This window comes from Pinus tabuliformis, chromosome 5_2 (assembly GCF_031772625.1).
Source record: "Pinus tabuliformis cultivar Carrire ecotype Pingquan chromosome 5_2, CPIR1, whole genome shotgun sequence".
Lineage (NCBI taxonomy): Eukaryota > Viridiplantae > Streptophyta > Pinopsida > Pinales > Pinaceae > Pinus > Pinus tabuliformis.
In genome coordinates, this window is record NC_142306.1 from 957,833,975 (window position 1) to 957,855,269 (window position 21,295).

Below are 21,295 nucleotides of genomic sequence, written 5' to 3' on the forward strand. Positions count from 1 at the left end.
TCCATCCTTATTCAAAGTCAATATGCCTACCCTAACCCTAGGCTCTTCAACACCACACTTTTTAAGCCTATCGTGAAGTGACACGTAGCTAATAAAAAGTAATTCATGGCATTGTGAAACACCGATTTCATTTATGATAAAAAGTAAAAGAATTCGGCGGGGTAATTAAACCCCACCTCCACTCACACCACTTTCATAAAATTAAATTCACTGGAAATAAAAAAATTCACCCTTATTATATAAAAAGAAATCAAAATCAGGAACTAAATGCGAGAATATTCCGTTGATGGGTTCTCAGCCTTATCATCATCCTCATCCCATTTCATGCCATGCACATCTGCTTTGGATTTGACCGGCCATGTTATAATAATAATATTACTTAAATTTATTATTATTATTTTAATTTGTTGTTGGGAGTTGTAAGATATACATTAAGTATGAGGTTTATGATTATTATTTTATTGTTATAAGAGGATTATTTTAATATATTATATTTGTTTTTTTTCCTTTACTTTTCGTTGGAAGTTGTAAGATATACATTAAGTATATGTTGTTGTATGATGGAGAAAAAAGCGGAAAAGGCAGAGTTATTTTGATATGGTCTATTTTTCCAGCTGCCGTTGTTTTTGTTTGGAAGGAGAGGAAAAAGAAGGCAACAAAAATGAAATGGGTGGAGGATAGGAAGATCGAAACCACGACCACGACCTTGCAGCACTGTATATGTTATTGGCATTTGCCGAGAGCGAGCGCAGGCTTTTTAGGCGGAGGCGCTCCTGTTCTTAGAAACTTTCTGTGACCAGACGAAACCCTCTGTGGCTTTCTGGATTCGATTGGATTTTTTGGTTGTTCCGGCGGGTCTTATGGAGGATTCCAACGGCGCTTCCGTGGACGGCTTCCTGGAAATTTTCTTGGTCGTATGAGGTTCAGATTTGCACGCTGGAGGGCAAGATCTCACTAAGAGACTGTTTTTTCGCCGTAAATGAGACTTTATTACGGCAGAAGCGGCGGTTCTGGGGCCATTTGTTCGTGTTATGAGGTGGAATTGGTGGCTTTTAGTGATACGTGCGCAGGATGGGCTCTGGCAATGAGATTGCGGACAGAGCTCTGGAAATATTGAAAGGATTAGGTAGGACGATTGCTCGGAACAGAGTATTGCGGGAAATGAAACGAGAGGCTGGGCAGAATGTTGAAAATGGCCGCAGGGCCGGTTAGAATGGGTAAAGAAATTATTTTAGCTTGGGTAAAGGCATAAATGTCGTTGCAGGTTTCGTTAGCGTTGTAAAAATGTTCTGGGTCACAGGAAATGTGTAGGGGAAACGACAGATATATTTGCAGTTTGGTTTAAGGTAAATATTTATAGTTTTGAAATTAATATTACAAGGTTTCAGGGGAATATTTTAGGTTAGGGACGAATATTATTAGCAGGGATTGACAAAATTGGCGGTGTAGATTCTTAAGGTTGAAGAAAATACGCAGGAAAGAAGCTAGATGGATGCAAAGTAGGTGAAGGTGAATATTAAGCAGGATTTTGCAGAGAAGATATATATTTTGGGCGGGCTTCTTTATTTTTTAAGGGCTTAAGGTGATAGATGTCCAGCTCGGGCAGGGCAGATGGTCGCACTGGAACACCTCGTGACGTCTTCCCGATGCCTCGTGACTCTTCCTTTTCATGCGCATCAGACAGTGGTAAGGATAAGCGCAAGGAGAGGGACGCTTTTACGAGAAGGCTGTCCAGTTCCATTTCTGTGGATGCACTGGCGAGCAAGCGGCGGCCTGCCCCTGGGGGCGGTAGCGAGCTAACGTCGTATTCGGGTATGTGTTTTGTTCTGCTGGTTTGTTTTGTTGTGGCATGCGTTTTTCCTTGGAAGTATTTTATGTATTAGGTTGATTTTGAGAATCTAGGGTTTTGGCATCGGTTTAATATTCCACCGGAAAAGGAAATTGCCGATCTGTCTGTTTTTGGTGGTGTGGGTTTTGTACAAGATTTGTGCAGCCAGCAACGCTTTTTCATTTTGCTGTACAGGGCAATCTGTTGGCATCATGGTATCCCCCTTCGGGTTTGGGCCGGATTTCTATTACTTATACAAGATCATTATATGTTTAGGCTTTGTGCTTTTCTTCGGGTTTGAGGCATTCCAGTAGCGTGAATAATAACTTCCTCGTATATGACTATCTTTATATGGCTTTCCAGGAAGATCCGTGGGAGTATCGTCCAATGGGTGTCATGATGATGTCATTTCTAGAAGTAAGAACCTTGTTGACTCAGGAGCACGTTGTGGAAGTGGGAGTTCAGTGGGAGGAGTTGCTTCTCCAAGCCCGAGGCTTGATTGTTCTAGTGCTGATGACTCTCCTAGAGAACTGGATGGATATCGATTTTCTAAACCTAGTTCTCCATTGTTTACGCAATCGAGGATCTCTCCTTTGGCACAGTCATCTCACAACAGCTTTACAGGAAAAGGTGTTTTAGCACGAGAGCACTCAAGATGCAGCGAATGGGACTCTCCATTCAAGATGGACATGGAGTATCGAGACAAAATTTGGGGCAGGTCTGAAATATTGAAGAGAACAGGGTCCTCCAGTTATGAGGCTGCAACAGCTTTGAATACGCACAAGGACATCGCTGGAAAACGAGAACAAGATGGCTATGGTGGGAGTGGAGATTCAACGGGAAGCAGCAGTTATCATATAAGGTCATACCAGGAATGGAGGCCATCTTCGGCACTGCCTCTACGTACGCACGTTTCCAACAATGGTCATCTCAAGGAGTTAACTGTCCGAGAACAAGGTTTATCTGATGTGTTGGGATCTTTTTCTTCCAACTGGCATTCTCCTCTTTCATCTCCAGGCAATTACACTGTTGATGGAGGCCGGGATGATGGTAGTCAGACTTCACCCCGGAAGAGACCTCGACTTGGCTGGGGTCAAGGCCTGGCTAAGTATGAGAAAAAGTTGACTGGAGGAGCTGAAGACGGCCTTGGGTCGAGGGGCAGGGGGAGTAGCTGTTCAGAGGAAATTTTATTAAGTCATGCTGACAGTCCTCATCAAGGTACAGGGCATGGTCAAGAAGCACTGTCTACAAAGGTGGTTGCTTATGGTAAGTGCTATATAACTGTTATTTATAATTTTGTTAATTGTTCCTGCAACCTAGCTTGCAAACTATATTTTTCAAGCATTTACTTCCTACGTGACACATATAAATGGTTTTGTAACTGGCATGATTTCGAGTGCAGAAGTCATTATGTACCCAGTATGGACTTCTTTTTGTGGTTTTATTCACTTATCCTGAACCCTAATTTATTAGTCTATGTTTTCGTTGTAATTTTCTGTTTATATGGTTCAAACTTTTAATGCCATTGATTATCGATGCCTTGCACACATAATGGGTTATTGGGTTGTTGTTTTGTGTTCTGAATGTTGTTACAATTTATGCAAAATTGTTACTCCTATAAATGATATATGGCATTTATTATGAGATATTGTGATTTTTGAGATTCACCAAAATTAACAAAGTTACAGTGCTCAGTGGATATATATGTCAGAATGATGATTTACGTTGTATTGGACTGGGTACTGATGTAAAATCATGTCTTGACTACAGCATGTTACATAGTAAATATTTTTGTAGTAGTTATTTATAATAAAATATGGTATTTCAGAATAGCGTAAGTTCATCTTCAGGACGATGCGGGGTCATCGTTTACTAGGAATATTGTATGCCGAGTTTGCATTTGCAATTTCCATTAATGTTAGCAACTTCTACATGAGTTGGGAGTGATGGTTATTTGGGCTGTTTTCCTACATTATAGCTCTATTCTCGTTGAACTTGTGTCTATAAGTAGCTTCTAGTGCCATAATTGATTTCTATTTTATGGTTATAATACTCTTTTTCTGCAAAATAAAAAACATGTGCAGGTTCTGGTGGTGCATGTGTTGAAATGGATAAGGACATTTCTGCAATACAAATGGACCAAGCTGCAGGCCCTGGTATTGGGGATGAAATTGAGAAAATTGAAGAGGTTGGAAGTATGCCTACTGAGATGGTTGGATTGGATTCTTGCAAAAATTCAGATGCCTCATTTGTGTCAAATCTATGCCAAAACAGTGAGACTTCTATACAGATGCAACCGCAAACTGTGCTTCCAGGGCAATTTGGCAGTGAAGATGATTCAGGTAGGTTGAAGGCAAATATATTACAGAGGTTGGAAAAGCTTGAGTTAGAACTTGATCTGACCGAGAAAGAGTATGCAAAGCTCGAGGTTCAACCTGAAGTTCATTCCTCATCAAACGTCTCAGCAAAAAATGATTCAATGGTGGATGTGGCTAGAAACTTACTCGTGGCTGACGTTCAACCTGATGTGCATGCCCTGGGACAAAAGGATGGTTTGGGAGAAGTTACCTATACCACAGAGGTGAGGGAAGCAGGAAAGGAAGTGGTTGATGATCAGATAGGCATGTCATCCTCAAGAATTCAGGAGAATTCTTTATGTCTGCACAGCAAGACTGATTCCAAGCAGTCATCATTTGAAGTTCACCGTTCATTATCTTTTGATTCTTTTCCTACGGTTTCTGTAAGCAGTAAAGGAGAGGATGGAATCATCCAAGCAGATGGATGTAATTCACAAAGAAGCAGCCTTAAGGGCAGTTCACAATCAGCAGCTTCTTTCTCTGACCCAGGGGAGATGACAGGAGTAACTGACTCTAAGGAAGTTAATGCAAATAACTTATTAATAAATACCAGAGGCCAATTTTCAAACATTCCCAGCAAAGCGGGGTTTCATTAAAAAATGATGCAAGCGAATGTTGGAAAGTTTTGTATAATGACAATCAGGAGCAAGCTGAGCGTACCTCCAAAGTATTGGCTAATCTTCTTCCAGATGCTAAAGTTGAGTCTGGTAGGGTGCCTGTTGGCAAGTCTAAGGACTTGCTGATTCAGGAAGAAAGTACAGAAAGCAAGGAGAGAATCAAACAACAGCTGCAGGACATTTTATCAGAGAAAAACAAAATTGTCAGATTCAGGGAGCAAGTTCTTTCTCTTAGGTATCGTGCAATGAGGGAGACATGGAAACATGAGCAGGCAGGGCTTTGTCAGTGGAGTGATCGTTCAGAGGGTGTCAAAAAGTGTGATATTGACCGTAGAAATGGGACATTGACTCCTAGCCAACGCACATCTCATCGGTTACGTCTATCTGGTATGGTTTATATTGAAAACTATTGTGATTATGTGTTCTTTATATTCTTTAAATTGTGTGAATCAGCAACTTGAAATTACTTGCATTCAAATGAAAGAGGTTTTTTCTTTCTTTTGAATATGATTTTTTTGATGACATCAAGGGGCTAGCTTGGCCAAGGGGGAATCAAACTGTGGTGGGGGAATATCACCACCCCCACTTTACCAACTAGCTAAGACACCATTGATAAATGGTAGAAGATTTTGTTAGAGTGGGTCGTGGTTTTTGATAACTTTTTGGTTGACAAATATCATGCTGTTTGGAGTATTTGACCTTTTCTGTACTCTAAATACATTCAAATACATGGACATCATAGGAGACTGTCTATAACAAAAAACGTGAGCTCCATAGGACCTCCATGGAAATGGTAAAATTCTTCTCATTGGGAAGTTGCACGAAATGTGGGAGAGAGAGAAAGGACACATTCAAGAATTTTCAGCAACAATCTTATTGTTTTGTAGGAACATGAAATGCTATATAAAACAAATAATTATTCTAATACTGACAAGTGACCTGTAGTGGTCAATATGACTGACAAGTGATATAATCTGTTACATGTGTTTAGTCTACAAATTAATTAAAAATAAAGATAGAGAAAAATATCTTGTTGGATGTAGCTCAGAATGAAGAAAAATAGTCTGCAACTGATATATGTTGACTTGTCACTGTCTCAAAGCTTCAAACTACTGAAAACTTTCATAAAACACAGAATTGGTCCAGAAACAGTGAGTAGAGAGGAGTTGTGAAATATTCTGTCCACCAACTGAAATGATGACAAAAACTTGACTAAATTGGCAACTCCTAGTATGATGCTTTGGCATCTATGGACTGCAACATCTTATTTTGATGCAGGAGTAATTTCCTCGGAACTATTTGAGGGTAATTATATTTTCTCATGGGGCAACATGTTCTGTTCTAGCATCAATTGTCTAATTTTGCTTTAGGCATGTTATAATATATTTTACTCCTGCCATCAGTGGTTCGTGAGGGACACCTTCATTTTGTTGCAATTCTAGAATTATGGTTTTGGTTAATTTTTGCATACAGTAGCTTAGCTTTAATTTTATGCTTTACCTTTTAGGCTCAGCTTTGTAAGAGCTGATATATGTTGACTCGTCATATCTCAAAGCTTCAAACTACTAAAAACTTTCATAAAACACAGAGAATTGGTCCAGAAACAGTGAGTGGAGTAGTGAAATGTTCTCTCCACCAACTGAAATGATGACAGAAACTTGACTAAATTGGCAACTCCTAGTATGATGTTTTGGCATCTATGGACTGCAACATCTTATTTTGATACAGGAGTAATTTCCTATGAACTATTTGAGGGTAATTATATTTTCTCATGCGTCAACGTGTTCTGTTCTAGCATCAATTGTCTAATTTTGCTTTAGGCATGTTATAATATATTTTACTCCTGCTGTCAATGGTTCTCGAGGGACACCTTCATTCTGTTGCAATTCTAGAATTATGGTTTTGGTTAATTTTTGCATACAGTAGCTTAGCTTTAATTTTATGCTTTACCTTTTAGGCTCAGCTTGTAAGAGCTTTTTCAGTCCTATATGTTGCTACTGGATTGTACTTTCAGTCCCATTGACCTACCCTTGTATTCGTGGACACTAATAGAATTATTTTATGTTATTTTATCTAATTAATGGTGGACTGAGATTGGAATGTGGCATTCTAATTTACATTTTTTTCATTATTTCAAGCAGGTAATGCAAAGTTGGATGCTGCATCGGATGAGGTGCAGACAATGCAAAAACTTATGGCAGAGCCCTTGAGTGGCTATCAGAGAACACACCTTAAAATGCCATGTCAGATTTTGGATGAGAAGGAGATAAGCATCCAAAGGTTTATCGCTAGGTTTATCTCTAATAATGCTCTAATTGAAGATCCAATTGCCTTTGAACAGGAACGGAAGACAATAAATCCATGGACACCAGAGGAAAACAAGATATTTTTGGACACTTTCTTCTTGTATAACAAGAACTTCCAGAAAATTGCATCTTTCATAGAGCACAAGACTGTTGCAGATTGTATTGAGTTTTACTACAGGAACCAGAAATCTGATGAATTTGAGATGGTGCGGCGTAGGCAGCGACTTAAGAACCGTAGAGATTATTCAGTTCCATCTGCTTACTTAGCTACCACAACTCCTCCAAGCAATCGGCGGAGGGAAATGGCTGCTATTTCTGTTGATAATCTGCCCGATCCTGCAAGTGTAAATAGTGACAATGGCGGGGTTGCACAAAGTAGTTTAAGCAAGAATGTAGACAACAATCAGTTTGTCTCTGTCGTTTCAAGCAACTTTGATAACCCTCTAGGAAATTCAGGTAATTGTAAAAAATATTTTTTTGTGTGACGTTGGCATGTTTTTACCTCAGTTTTATATTTTTTTGGTTTGATTTATAGTTTCGGCATTTTATTCTTGATGTTGTCTCAAGTGAAATGCATATCCAAAAAAATCAGGTAATTGTAAAAGATTAAAAATTATGTTACCTTGTTTTGTTTTTCCCTTGGTTCAAGAATTTTCAGTTTGCCCTTGTAGTGCAAGCAATTGTTTTGAATTATTTCAGTGAAAACACTTCTTAGAGATGGTTCTGCTGTAGGTTCTGTCACTGGAAGAAATGTGACTACAGAACATTCCAATAAAGTAAATGCTGTTCAAAGTCCACGACTTGCAACAACTATCACAGAGGAATTTGATTCCCAGTGGACGGATCATGAGAGGCAGCTTTTTGTGACTGCCCTTGCAATGTTTGGTAAAGATTTTAAGAACATCTCTCAACATGTTGCAACAAAAAGTGAGGGGCAGTGCAAAGCCTTTTTCAGTAAAACTCGCAAGCGGCTTGGACTTGACCAGGTTCTGGAATCCTTTCAAATGAGTATGCATGAGGGTTCAGAACAACAAGTAGGAGGAGATACTGAAGATCTTAATACTGCAGTAGCTCTGGAAGATTCGAATTGTAGGGGGATGGGTGGAATGCAAGATGATGCGAAAAATGTGAATGCAACAAATGTTGGTGAATGTTTACCATTAGGTTCTGATGCCATTGCTGGAGTAGTTAGTGCAGATTCAACAGAGGAACCATTGATAGCTGAGTCTAAAGACACTGATAAAGATGACGACAAACAGAATATTGAAGATGAAAGATCAATAGTTTTAATCACAGAGTTGAAGGATGCTTTACCAGAGGACACTGTGAAGAAGGCTTTGAACCATGGTATTGAGGAGGTAACTGAAAAAGCAGTTGAAGTTCTATTCCCTGAACCCTTCTCTGAACTAAAGGATGAAGTTGACTATCCTGGTATAACTACAGACATAGTTACTGAGCCAGAAACTTGTGGACGTGTGGAGGATGAGCAAATTCCAAGCACACCCCATTCGAAATCTGGGAGAGAGGATGAGACTAATGAATCTACATCTGTAGTTGATACAATTGAAAGACCAGATGTTGAAGAAAAGGATTTGCAACCAGATCCTCTTAGTCAGGTTAGACAAGAATCTTCAGATGTTACCCATATGTCACACAATAGTTCTAATCAAACTTCTGTTGCACCCACGAGTACAAATGCTTCTATAGTTGCCCCCACGGGTCAGCCTAAGGCCAGAGGAAACACCAGTGCAGGGGAATCAAAACCTCGGAGGGAAGCTACATCCTGGACACAAGATGAGAAGGAAAAGTTTGTTGACATAATAAGGAAGTATGGTAGGGATTGGACTCTTTTACAGGAAAGTCTTCCAGCAAAATCTATGACTCAAATTAAAACATACTTTCAGAATTCCAAGGCAAAGCTAGGCTTTACTGCAGGGGAAGGAACAAATTCAAGGAGTGCAGCAAACAGAAAACATAAAGTGGATGATTCAGATTCAACCAACACATTGTATAATCTTGCACATCATAAGGCAGCATCATTATCAGATGAATCTGGCCTAAAATCTGACCAGAATGTAAATGGTAGCATTAGTACGATGCTTGGTGCACCGGGGCCAGATGCTTTATCATTTACATTATTTGGTAAGGGCAAATGGCAGGCTGAAGATCCTACTGCTTTTAGTGGGATGCAAAAAGTATTCCAGCAGATGTGTTCAAATGGCTACACTCAGCAATCAGTACCTAGTAATGGCCTCTTTCCATTGTTCCAACCATCGGCATTGCCAGTACTTACTCCTCCTGGTTTCCAACAACCTCAAAATATAGTCCTGCAGCAATCACTTTCACATTCAACTCCAGCAAAACCACAGTTAGCAGCTCCTCAGCAAACACAGCAAATTGCCAGCGTACAGCAATCACAGACATCATCCACATTGTCCAATCTCCAGACACAAGTAGTAAATCAAATTAAGCAGCAGCAGAAGCCTTCCCAAGTTATTGCTCACTGTCAGCAAGATTATCAGAGTCAGGGTAATCAACAACTACAAAAATGGATTTTGCAGCAGCAGGCAGTGCAGAGCTTTCAGCAGAACATATTGCCATCACCACAGCCTCAAGTGATAATTCAGCAACAGAACCAACCACAGCATTTATCCCAAAGTTCCCATCATGCTCAACATGCTATAAAGCAGAATATTCACTACTTGCAACAACAACCATCCATTCAGGCGTTTGGTCAACAGGCAGCTGTAGCCAGCCAGCAGTTATCTTCAAACCACCACCAAAAGGTGATCAACCAACATCAACTTTCGAGCCAACAGCAGTTAATGAATCAGCTTCAACTACATTATGATGATCAACAAAAGCAGTACCACTTGGTACAGAGTAATCAACTTTCCCAGCAACAGCAACATTCCATATTAGGGTCTTTACAAGAACAGCTGGTGCTTCAGCTGCATCATCACCAGCAAAATCTGCAATCAGAGAAACAACAACAGCCCATATGGACAAATTTGCCAGTCCATTTGCTTGACAATTCAGAAGTTTCCCATCATCAGCAGGTCCAAAATCCTGATATCCTTTCTGAAAAAGAAAAAATGCAACGGCAAGAACTATATACATAATTGTCAATCAGTATCATTGCATAAAGGAGCATCACAAGTTCTAAGGATGCTTCAAATTTACCAGATCCCCATTGAGCCAAAAAGTATACCCAAGTCACAGCAACATGACAGTGGACATTTGCAAGAATCCCAAGTCGACATGCAGGTTCTTGCTCATCCTCAATCAAAACCTGTGGCTTTTGCTGAGAGCCATCCAACACGGGCTGGAGATGTTAAACTCTTTGGTCAGGTTCTCGTGTCCCAACCCACATCGTGTATGAACGTAACTCCTTCACCTTCAGAGAATGCATTTTCACAGCCAGCTTTTTCATTGGTCTCTGTACCAGCTAGTACTGTAGTAGTTTCTGTTTCTGAGGGCCTTCCTGATACTTATCCTGATGGTACACCCTGTGTTCCTTCGGGCTTGGGGCGGATTGGCCCGTCCTTCACTCAGGGTCATGGTTTCAATCTTCCATGGCAGAGTACATCTGCTGGGGGTTTTGGTGGAAGGAATAATTTACTGGATGGTAGACAACTTGCTTGTTTTGTGAAAAGATCTGATTCTGAAAATGATATGCAGAATAGCCAAGTTGCATTGTCACGTATGGCTCAGCGACTTATACGTGATACCAAAGAATGTGATAATAGTTGTCCGGAAGGTGCCTCCCCCTCCCAAAAGTTTGAGGGGTGTGAGCAACTGAAGAGAATGCAAGATGATCAGAATGCAGTGACAGGTTTGGGAATCAAAAGAAGCATAGACCAGGGCAATGTTTTAATAATTAATGGAGATCTTAGTGCTTCTAATTCTGATTTGAAATCTGGAGTACCTGGTATAGCTGATCTCTCCAGTATGTTGAGTAGAAATAAGGATCTAGATATGGGTTGCACAGTGGGACCCATGTTAGGAGTGCCAGTAAGCTCATCCCAAGCTTTACCTGGTACAGTTGTTGATGCACATTTGGCCATTGCTGACTGGCATAGTTCTCGTGAACATCGTTTTGTTGGTAGTCATTCTAGCAAAGAACTTCATCAAGGCCAGGATTTTCCAGGGAATAGGGTTTGCCATGCAAATGATGCAGGTAAACTTGTTATCACAAATAACCAGCCATTGCCATTGGCACATTCCTTTGCAGTGGGTGTTGAAAATTCCCAATTCACCAGAGAGAACTCATTTTTTGGTCAGCAAGCCATTTTACATGGTTCTGGAAATGTAGGTTTGAATATGAGCATGTGGAATTCTGGTACGGTTGTTGGAAGTGGAAATGATTTGCTCAGAGTTAACATGCCAGCAGTTTCTTCTGTTTGGGCACACCACTCTATGACAGTTGAGAGTCGGCCAAGGACAGCGGACTCCAGAGATGCAGAAGACAACAAAAGGAATACTTAATAGCTTTCATTCATGCCTAAGCATTATTGGATTGTTTTCTGTATCATATGACTTTTGAGGATGCTGGGACAGTAAATCTGAGATGCGATGGAGGCCTTGGTGCTTTTGATTTGGACCAGCTTCATTTCGCCAGTGTTGTAAGTCTGCGCAGTTCTTCCACCTGCCAATAATTCCATGAAAATGGTTCCAGTGAAGGTGCAGGTATGGTTTCTAACAAAGTTTCTGTTACTACGTAATTCTTTTTTTTCTTCACTTCTTATTCATTTAAACTCATTGTTATAACTCTGCTCTTGTATTACAGGGTCAGCTTCCTTGGAGAGGCTGAGTGGCATATGGCTATTTCAAAGATGTTACTTTGCCATTGGAAGTTATGTCGTGTTCAAACTTCATACAACGACTTTGCTCTGATATGTCCAAGCTTCTATCAGACAATCCTGTAAAGAAGGCAGCTGGAATGTGCAGTAGCAGCCACGGCAAGTCAGATTTGAGTTTACATCATCTTTGTAAACATGTTAGATAGTGTGTAATAACCTTTTCATATCCATGTGATGATTTTAATGAATGATTCAAAATTTGATTTATAAGAATGCATTCAATCCTCCATTAAGTTTCTGCCTTGTGATCTGAGGAGCAATGTAGAGATTTTAACTTCGCCTACAATGCAGGTTTATTAATTCTTTTTACATTTTAAAAGCCAATCTTATATAGTACGAGGAACAAGTTCCTCTTTTTTGTACTTCAGCTTATTAATTCAATCATTTCTTGAAAAGTTGGATTTCTCAAGCTTTGACATTTCTCTACCTAGTTTGATTATCTCTCTACCTCAAATGAAAAGCTACATCCGATGTTGTTTAAGATTGATAATTACAAAATTATTCTTCTAATTGAATTCTTTTCTATAGTTGGTTTCTACCTGGCATGGAATACGCTCGGAATGAGTAGAATATATGAACCATCCTTGAACTTGCAAATGGTGTTCTTCTTGCTCAAGCTTGGTTAAACAATGTATATTCAAAGACTCACCATGGAAGATCAGAACTACTTTCATTTCTTTATTAATTAAGCGCAGAAAATTTTCAATGTTCATTATTCCATATATATTAGGTCCATTATGATTCTAATTGACCTTAATAATTATTTTCATTTTATAGCTAATACCTACCTGTGATAATTGGCATGCCAACATATACCCTTTAGAATATATGTATACCAATTTCTTCCGGCCCAAGCTGAGTTAAATACTTAAATTAATGTCTCTCTAAAAACTGCCGTGAAAGATTAGAACTAATTTCATTTGTTTATTAATTATGCACGGAAATATTTCAATAAATGAAATATTATAGATCCATTATGAGGCCAGTCAACTTTCAGAATTATTTTAATTTTTTCACCAACACATATCCTTTAGTCTATGTATACCGATGTCCTTGGAAATGCTAGCTTATATATTTTGGAAGGAAAAAAAATGCTATTATATCTCTAATCTTGCCAAGATATAGTGTATATGTCTATTGGGGTTAGGTGTTGTTGGATAAACAGATATGTCAGATGTTCAGTGGGTTTTTTTTAGCATGTCACATACACCTTGGAAGTGCTAGCCTATGATTTTTAAAAGGGAGAAAAATGCTGCTGTAGCTGTAAACCTGCCAAAATATAGAGTATATATCTGTTGGAGTTAGGTGGTGTTGCGGAAACAGATATGTCAGACATCCAGTGGGGTTATTTAAACATGTCACATACACCACTCATCTGCTGGTTTCATAACACACATGAACAGTGAAAAGTTCCGGAGGGTTTTGTTGAACCATATGTGACATTCCTGTAATCCTAAGAATCACCATCTGGCTAACTATTCAAGCTCGACCACATGGATTTAGAAGATGAAGTAATCCTTCCTTGTCCTTCTATGTTGTGCATGAATTGGTCCACTCGCTAATCAAACTCCAAATGACTAATCAGTCAAGTTCCACTGCTTTTATACAGAGGAGAACTTGTGTGCAAGTTTTTATATGGGATTCTATTCTGATTGTCTGTGTGTTAAGACTCCAAGAGAAAGTTACTTCGATTTGTCCTCTGGGGCGAAAGAACACCCACACTCCCCCCCAACACCTGACACCACTGCATTTAAAATTTAAGGACATGGGGTGGGCTTTGATCCACTTGTCTGTGCATGGGTCATGAGACCCAACACCTGACACCACTGCATTTAGAAGTTAAGGACATGGGGGTGGGCTTTGATCCACTTGTTTGCCCATGGGTCATGAGACCATTTAATATAATCTCTTTGGGTGCGACCACATATTTGACCACTACCTTAAAGTGTCCTAAGTGTCCTCATGGCTTTGCGCTAGGCCCTCATGGGATTTGAACCTTGCCCAACGGTGGGAATCTCCTTGTTTTCCACTGTTGGATCCAACCCTTCTGTGCTTTATCTAAACTGACCAAAGCCTTTGGGGTGATATCCATTGAAATTTGATCACAATTCGGGCTATGCAAAAATGTGGATGGAGTATGCAAACCAAAATATGTTAAAGGAGATAATGATGTGCTTGATTCATGTATTAAACATTGTGGATATCAATACATAAAGGGGAGACTCTCTGTACCAAAATCCTGTACGACCTCCCTGTTACGTAATTCCAAATATGACTTGCTACATTCATAGCATGTGACTTCATATAATTCAAGTCGCTTCCCTTGTAACACTTAATCCTTTTCAAAAAAACGGTTTTGACAAGAGAGTTTTGGTCTGTTTCTCCATCTCATCACATGCTTTCTCTCGTGTCCATAATGCTGTGAAGATTGTATATTCTGCAATTGGGAACAGTGAATGTGTGGTTTAAATGGAAAGGCGGAACAAACTTGATCTAGACAAAATTTTGTAGAAGATAATACTAGAGTTTATAGGTTGCAATCTAGTGATTTCAGGATTTCTTTTGTCAGGACTATTGTGTCTTTTTAGTTGATAATGTTTTTCAGTGATATTGCCCAATGGTTAAGAGCATGTGTTTCCTCCTAAGAGGTCACAGGTTCAAAACTAGAGGGGGTAGAGTATATATGTCTTTATAGACTTAGCAGTCAAATTGCTGTGCAGAGGTGGGTTCCTTGTCCCACAAACAAGGGGGTCTCATACACCAATTTGGTGTCTGGCTTGGCCGTGACCTTAAAATTGGATAATAATAGTAATAATAATAATAATAATTAAATCCCATAAGTTATCATGCAGCCTTGTAAAACTGCACATGAATCCCTCTTGGACTGGAGATTTGTTAACTACCATGGTCTTAAGGGCTTTTATTAAATCATCTAGCGTGAGAGGTTGATAACGTTGTCTGGACTGGGTTGTTGCATGCTTATTCTGGACAACATCGTCCCATAGTTGTGTTGTGTCCTTCTGCTGTTTGGTCATATCTGCTGCTGCAGCTTGGCATGGTTAACAGAAATTCTGCCAATGCACTCAAATCTGGGCTATTCTAGCTTTACAGAACTGGACGATTTTATCTGCTTTTCTCAAATTTCCAGCTCTATCTTGGAGCTATTTATCAGATATCTTCTTTTTAAGCTTTTTGCTGACCATGACCAATTCTTTGGGCAATGTGTTTTAACATGTAACATGATTTGCACCAGTTACTTGCCGTAGCCCGTAAGAAATGACGTTCTAGCTCTATTGGCATTCTCCCACTCTGCCATTTAAATTATTCCATTGCGGCATAATGCTCCAAATAATGCTTAAATGTAGGCTCTTCAGACAGTTTGGGTTCTTCAAATGTAAGATATTGATATTAGATATATCTTCTGTGAAAATGACAAATTTAGTCTCTGAATACTCTTACAAAGTTGATCTGTTGTTGGTCTGGACTCTTGAGTGAATAGTTTACTCTAATTTCCATTTTTTTTAAAGTCAAAAACCAAAAACAATGGTTTGCTAGTGTAGACATGTCTAACCTTTTAAGAACTCTGTTCTTTTATCAAATTGAAATGTCTGAACAAGTGAAGCAAAAGTTGGGAAACTTCTCTTTTGAGATCATTTGTATCATGGAGCCCAATTTAGCCTTTCTGTGGAACAAGTCTTCTCTTTTGTTTGCACACTTTGTTATGGAAAGAGTTCCTTACCTGTCATGAGCTGGTGAGCTTCCGTGACATTGTTGGCCATTCAAGATCTGAGGTTTACTCCTGTGCCCATTGTTGTGTGCATGAATGTATGTTAGCCATACCCTTCATCCGACTATCTATTTTGATAATAATCAAAAGGACCTCTAATAGGGGTCAACCGCAACTTGAAAACATTGTTTTTAAGATGTGTGTCTGGCATGGTTGCCACTCAATTCGTGCCGCTGGCTAAATGTCTTGGAGCTAATTTCAGAGTTTAACTTCTTGTTAACACAAAATATCAACTTTGACCACATTTTTAGTTTTCTTGACCATATGTTGGCCTTAAAAAAATTTACTGTAAAAGTATGATCATGCAGGAAGTAGGGTGAAGTTCATCTGCTGCGTTCTGAGACACTCCTTTATGCTGCATGCAAAATTGATTGGGATCCATAGATCTATCTCTTGTTCTAGAAGTTCTGAGGATGGTTTGTTGGCTTAAGAGTCTACTGTTACTCAGATATGGCATCTGCTTGTTGGTTTTCTTTTGGTAAGGAACTTTGCTTGGGGGTGCCTCTGCGTGGCAGCTTTATGTCCAATGACACTGCTAAATGGCTTAGTGTAAAGGTTTTCAAATATCAGACTTTGGTTTCCCGTGAACACAAAATTATCTACTTGTACCACTTATTCAGTTCTCTTGATCATATTTGGGACTCCAAAAGTTTATCTACTGCATTACGACACTCTCCTGTATGTCTAAGATCATGAGAATTTATTGGGATTCACAGATCAATCTTTTGTTCTAGAAGTTCCAAGGCTCATTTGTTAGCTGGGGCTTTCATTTGCATTGTGTCTTTGTCCAGTCACTCTGCCTTCACAAGGGGTGGGCTTGAATGACCTGTGTCGTCTAGGCTTCAACTTTGTCCCAAATTCTAATGTCTATTTGGGATACCATAATGGCAGCAGGAGGATGACAATTTTGCAATGGAGAGGAAATAGTTTAGTTGTTCATTGCGTTGGTCTAGGCTTTCTCGCAAGTCAATTCAATTGAAGAGGCTTTGGCTGAAATTACTTTGGCTTTCAAGTCTATGAACAAGCAAATATTCTAATCTTATGCTCTGAGGTATGGCTTTAGAAGCTACAGTTGTCAAAGATTTTTGGCCACCTTTTTGTGAATCTCTGTTTCCCCTGTGAATATGCGTATTGATAGGTTGGGCAGGGGTTAAACATCCTTGTGGTTTAATGACAAATTATGTTCCCTATTGTGAGCACCAATTGATGCAAAGAATTGATAAAGTAGCAGGGGAACACCAGGCAATTGAACCCACTCAGGGTTGTAAATAATGGCTGATTTCCCAGCCAATAAGTTTTCATTCCAATTGGAGAAAATTTCAATATTACAAGGGTGCTCTCGCACATCAAGGGCCATGCCTAAATCTCAAAGCAGTGTAACTTGTCATCAAATTGTAAACATATCCCCCCCCCCACCCCTTGGCAAGGTCTCTGGTTCCTACGACTGTCCAACATTGTTTCTCCTACCCATGTCCAAATATTCACTTAAAGTGATTAAAGTGAGATTCTTCCTGGGAATTAACTAAGAAATGTAGCTTATTAGGAATACCTATTCTCACTAATGTTAGGAATGTCTTCAAAAGAAGGAAACTCATGGTCTGAACAACACATATGAGGTCAGAGGAGGAAAATTGACTGGAGAAAGAATCAAACTAAAAAACTTTGGAAATCTCATGAGGGAGATAAATTTAGATATAGTGGGAGAGAATATTAATGCAAATTTATGCATATGTTAATGTCATGCTGCAATTTTTAGAAAGGATCCCAATCTTTACAAGGCTGATCTTGTTTTGTAGATTTATAGTGGGTTGCCCCATATTTCACCAATACTATTTTTAGCAGTAAATAATTGCATCTTTTGACTTAGGATATCTCTAAATGCAGAGATCTATTTCTACCCATAATTCCAGTAGTTGGTGGCTGACACCCCTCGACTTTACTCAACCATCAATACAGATTCCCAAGCAAAGAATTAACTTAACTAGAGATCTCTGGATATAAATTTATAAAATTTTATTATTTTAAGTTAAAAAAAATAGGACTTCACAGCAGGACTAAGGTTGGCTGTACTTGTTTTCTAGATTTATAGTGGGTTCCCCCATAATTCACCAAAACAATATTTAGCAGCAAATAGTCTCATCTTGTGACTTAGGATATCCTTATATGCAGAAGGTCTATTTCTACCCATAATTCCAGTAGTTGGTGGCTTACATCCCTCGATTTTACTCAACCATCAATACAGATTCCCAAGCAAAGAATTAACTTTACTAGAGATCTCTGAATATAACTTTTTATTAATTTAAGTTAAAGAAAGAGACTTTACAGCAGGACAAAGGTTCTGCTTCCCACCACTTCCCTTGTGTTCACAAAGATACAATATTCAGGCATTGCTCCATCTTTCTTTTAAATCAGATGTGTTGTTTTTCTTCATTTGAGCACAGTTTTTTACCCCAGTTTCTTAGATTGAAATCTCATTTCTGTAGGCTTTCTTTTCTCATTAGTTTTGGGAATCAATCCATTTTCAGTTGAGTCTACTCTTGATGATGGTTTTCATTTACACCCACGTATTGATTACATTATTCCTGTTTGCAGAATGTTGTGTCTCTCTTTGCATTGCCCCCCAAGGATGCACAAAGTCATTTCAACGCTCTTGCTATGTAGACAGCTGGTGGTGAACCTTAGCGAAACTAGTGTTATGATCTTTGATACCTCCAAGAGTGTTCTTTCAGATTTTTATTTCTTCCTCGAAGTCTTAAGATCTGTCTAACCCAGCTTTGCTGTCTTCAAAACTGTACAACATTCTCTACCCCTACTTCCACAACTACTTAATCCAAAAGATGAAATAATAATTATGCATCTTTCAACTGATCAGATACATCCACAGATTTGAAACATGGTACATTTTGGGCAAGCAATTAAGAATTTTAAAGTGGTGCTGGATCTTCCATCAGTCCATTCATCGGACAGAATTGTGCACCTTGATTTGGTCTATGATTGCTTGAACTCTGTGAGGTCTCATTTTGTAAAAGTGCTCCCTGGTATTGTAAAAATTAGGGCATTTGAAGCCTGGACCACATGCAGCTAACATCAATCATAAGGTTGATAATATGCAGAATTAGCAGCCTTGAAAAGTGTGTTTACGTCAACCACCATCTATCAATGCATTTCCAAGCAGCGACCAACTCTATTTTTTTCCATTTACCATCAATGGTGGGTTGAGCACCAGGGGTGGTGTGAAGTACAAAGAAAGAGTCAATCCATTCATGTGCCCTATTCAAATTGGATGCACTATGGTCAGAGGCAAAAACATTTTCATCTCCAATTCTAACTGGTAAACTGGAGGATTCTTCAAAACTAGGGTTTTTTCCATTTCAGTGTTGGTCAGATTTGATAAAAAATTTCAGAGGCTGTTTTGACTGCGTTGACCTGTTTTTGTTGCGATTTTGGGTGGAGGAATTCTGTCCTAGCAGGTTGCAGGTATGGTCACAAGAACCGAGGCAATCTGACCTCATGTTTGACTAGCATTGACTGTACTAGGGCTGGCCGCATGGTTGACTTTTGTTGACCAAGTTTCACTGGACTTTTTTGGACTGCGTTGGGCTGATTAGGCTTGCTGTTGGAGGCCAAAGTTGACTGGGTTTGATTGAGCTGAATTGAGGAAGAAATCTGCCCTGTTGACCAATGTCGACATTCGGGTTAGGGCTTTCTGTTTCTGTTGTTTGGTTGATCAGATTTTCACTGTACTTACAAACTTCTGAAAAATTATAAGAAGAATTGATCTAGGGCTTCACCTGTTTTAGGGTCCATGAAAACAACACCATCTTTTTTATTTTTACCTTTGTCTTTTTTAACTTTCTTGTTCTTGCTCGTCTGCTAGGATGGCTTCAATCAGGCCTAACAGCTGATTTCTTAGGTCATCAGAGACTTTGTCATAAGGTTCTACTTGGCCTTGCCAGCACAAAGTGTTTCTTAATCCTATGATCCCCTACCTTTAACTTTCTTCCCACAGTTGTTGCATACTTTTACTCCCTTTTCATCCAAATAGTAATGTAAAACCTTTAACTTTCTTCCCACAGTTGTTGCATACTTTTACTCCCTTTTCATCCAAATAGTAATGTAAACATATGCTAGATCATTCTTTTTCTTGCAACAACAAATAAAAATCTGCATACAAAAGCCCTAGCAATTCTTAATTTATAGGAAACATCAATTTCCAATAGAAAAATACAAGAAGATTAAATGCTTTGACATACCTTGAGAAGCCTTCCAAATGTTGACAAGAATAGCAGCTCTAAAGAGTAGGAAAAACAGTTTTCTAATAGCCCTTAAGAAATTGAAAATGATCTCTACAATCACTTCCAAAAGCAGCTCAAAAGTTGCCCAAGATATTTGGGTAAAACACCCTTGAAGTAGCTCCAAATCCCCCTAACAAACTCAACCCAAAAGTTCTCCAACTCAGGTCTTCAATCAGCTATTCCCAAATCTGCCCAAGAACCTTTACAAAACAGTTCTGAAAATATCTCTTCAAACCCACTGAAGAAAGTCAGCTCAAGAATTTCAAGAAGCTCAAATGAATAGTGTGACTGAAATTGGGGGGCGGGGTTAGCTTTAAATAGGTTTTACCGTTATAGGAGTCCTAGGGTTGTTTTGGAGGTGGGCCATCCCACAAAAAGTTTTTGTTGTTGTTGTTGTTGGTAAATTCACTTTGGTTTTTGGTGCAAAGGGGCTGGTTCGCTACCTTTTCCAGTGTGTATGACCACTGTTCAGATGATTTTGAGTGAAACCTGTTGGACTGGCTGGTTCAGTTTGGTCTGGTCAGGTTCTGATAACACTGGCCCATAGGGTATAAATTAATGGCAATAGGTGCCAGTTACTACAGAGTAGAAACTACCCTTGTTTCATCCATCCATAAATCTCTTGAAATTCATGAGAGGCTCGGTAATTTTGAAATAGTTTGAGCAGCAAAATTTAAATAACCATCAAAATGAAAGCTGAAATAAATTTGCAGACAAGCAACTTTGAACAAGTTACTGTTTATAAATTGAAAACTTGCAGCTTTGTGTGGATATAATTAGTGAACATTTTTTTCATCTTCCCATTGATTAAAAACGTGTATTCTGAATAGTGATTAAATACTATCGGGAACTGGAACATGCTTCGAGCTTGCAGGAAGTGGGATAGACGGTTTGAGGTGCAAGTAATGGATCCAATTATTGACATAACCAGTAATGTTTGAAGAGATAAACCCCTAAGATTGCTTTTTGTAGCATTGTCTTTAGGCAGTTCTGTGCAAGAGCAAATATGTGTCTATGGCATGTTAGAAAACCAAAGATACACAGATACAAGGGGAACTATATCATTTAAACAGGGCAGCAAGATAACTGGGATTGACTAATGGGGAAAAACTCCACGGTTCATTACACTTGAGCCTGAAGACTTTTTGGATGGGTCTCCTATGGAAGTCCTGGTTACTGGTTCCAAGTATGGGAGTTGATGATTGATGTTGTTCAATTTACTTTGCTAGTTTCAATCCCATTT

At 39.1% G+C, this 21,295-nt stretch overlaps 2 protein-coding genes across 2 annotated transcripts; both read left to right on the forward strand.

Annotated features, from left to right (window-relative positions):
* Nucleotides 1-565: 565 nt before the first annotated feature.
* LOC149162461 (uncharacterized) lies at nt 566-5,088 on the forward strand. The gene is made up of 4 exons (XM_089437275.1): nt 566-1,346; nt 1,450-1,812; nt 2,192-3,094; nt 3,913-5,088. Exons 2-4 carry the CDS (start codon nt 1,590-1,592, stop codon nt 4,779-4,781), a joined length of 1,995 nt encoding a protein of 664 aa, XP_089293401.1. The 5' UTR covers nt 566-1,346; nt 1,450-1,589; the 3' UTR covers nt 4,782-5,088.
* On the forward strand, nt 4,778-10,269 carry LOC149162462 (uncharacterized). The gene is made up of 3 exons (XM_089437274.1): nt 4,778-5,189; nt 6,944-7,564; nt 7,841-10,269. Exons 1-3 carry the CDS (start codon nt 5,048-5,050, stop codon nt 10,228-10,230), a joined length of 3,153 nt encoding a protein of 1,050 aa, XP_089293400.1. The 5' UTR covers nt 4,778-5,047; the 3' UTR covers nt 10,231-10,269.
* The last annotated feature ends 11,026 nt before the right edge of the window (nt 10,270-21,295 follow it).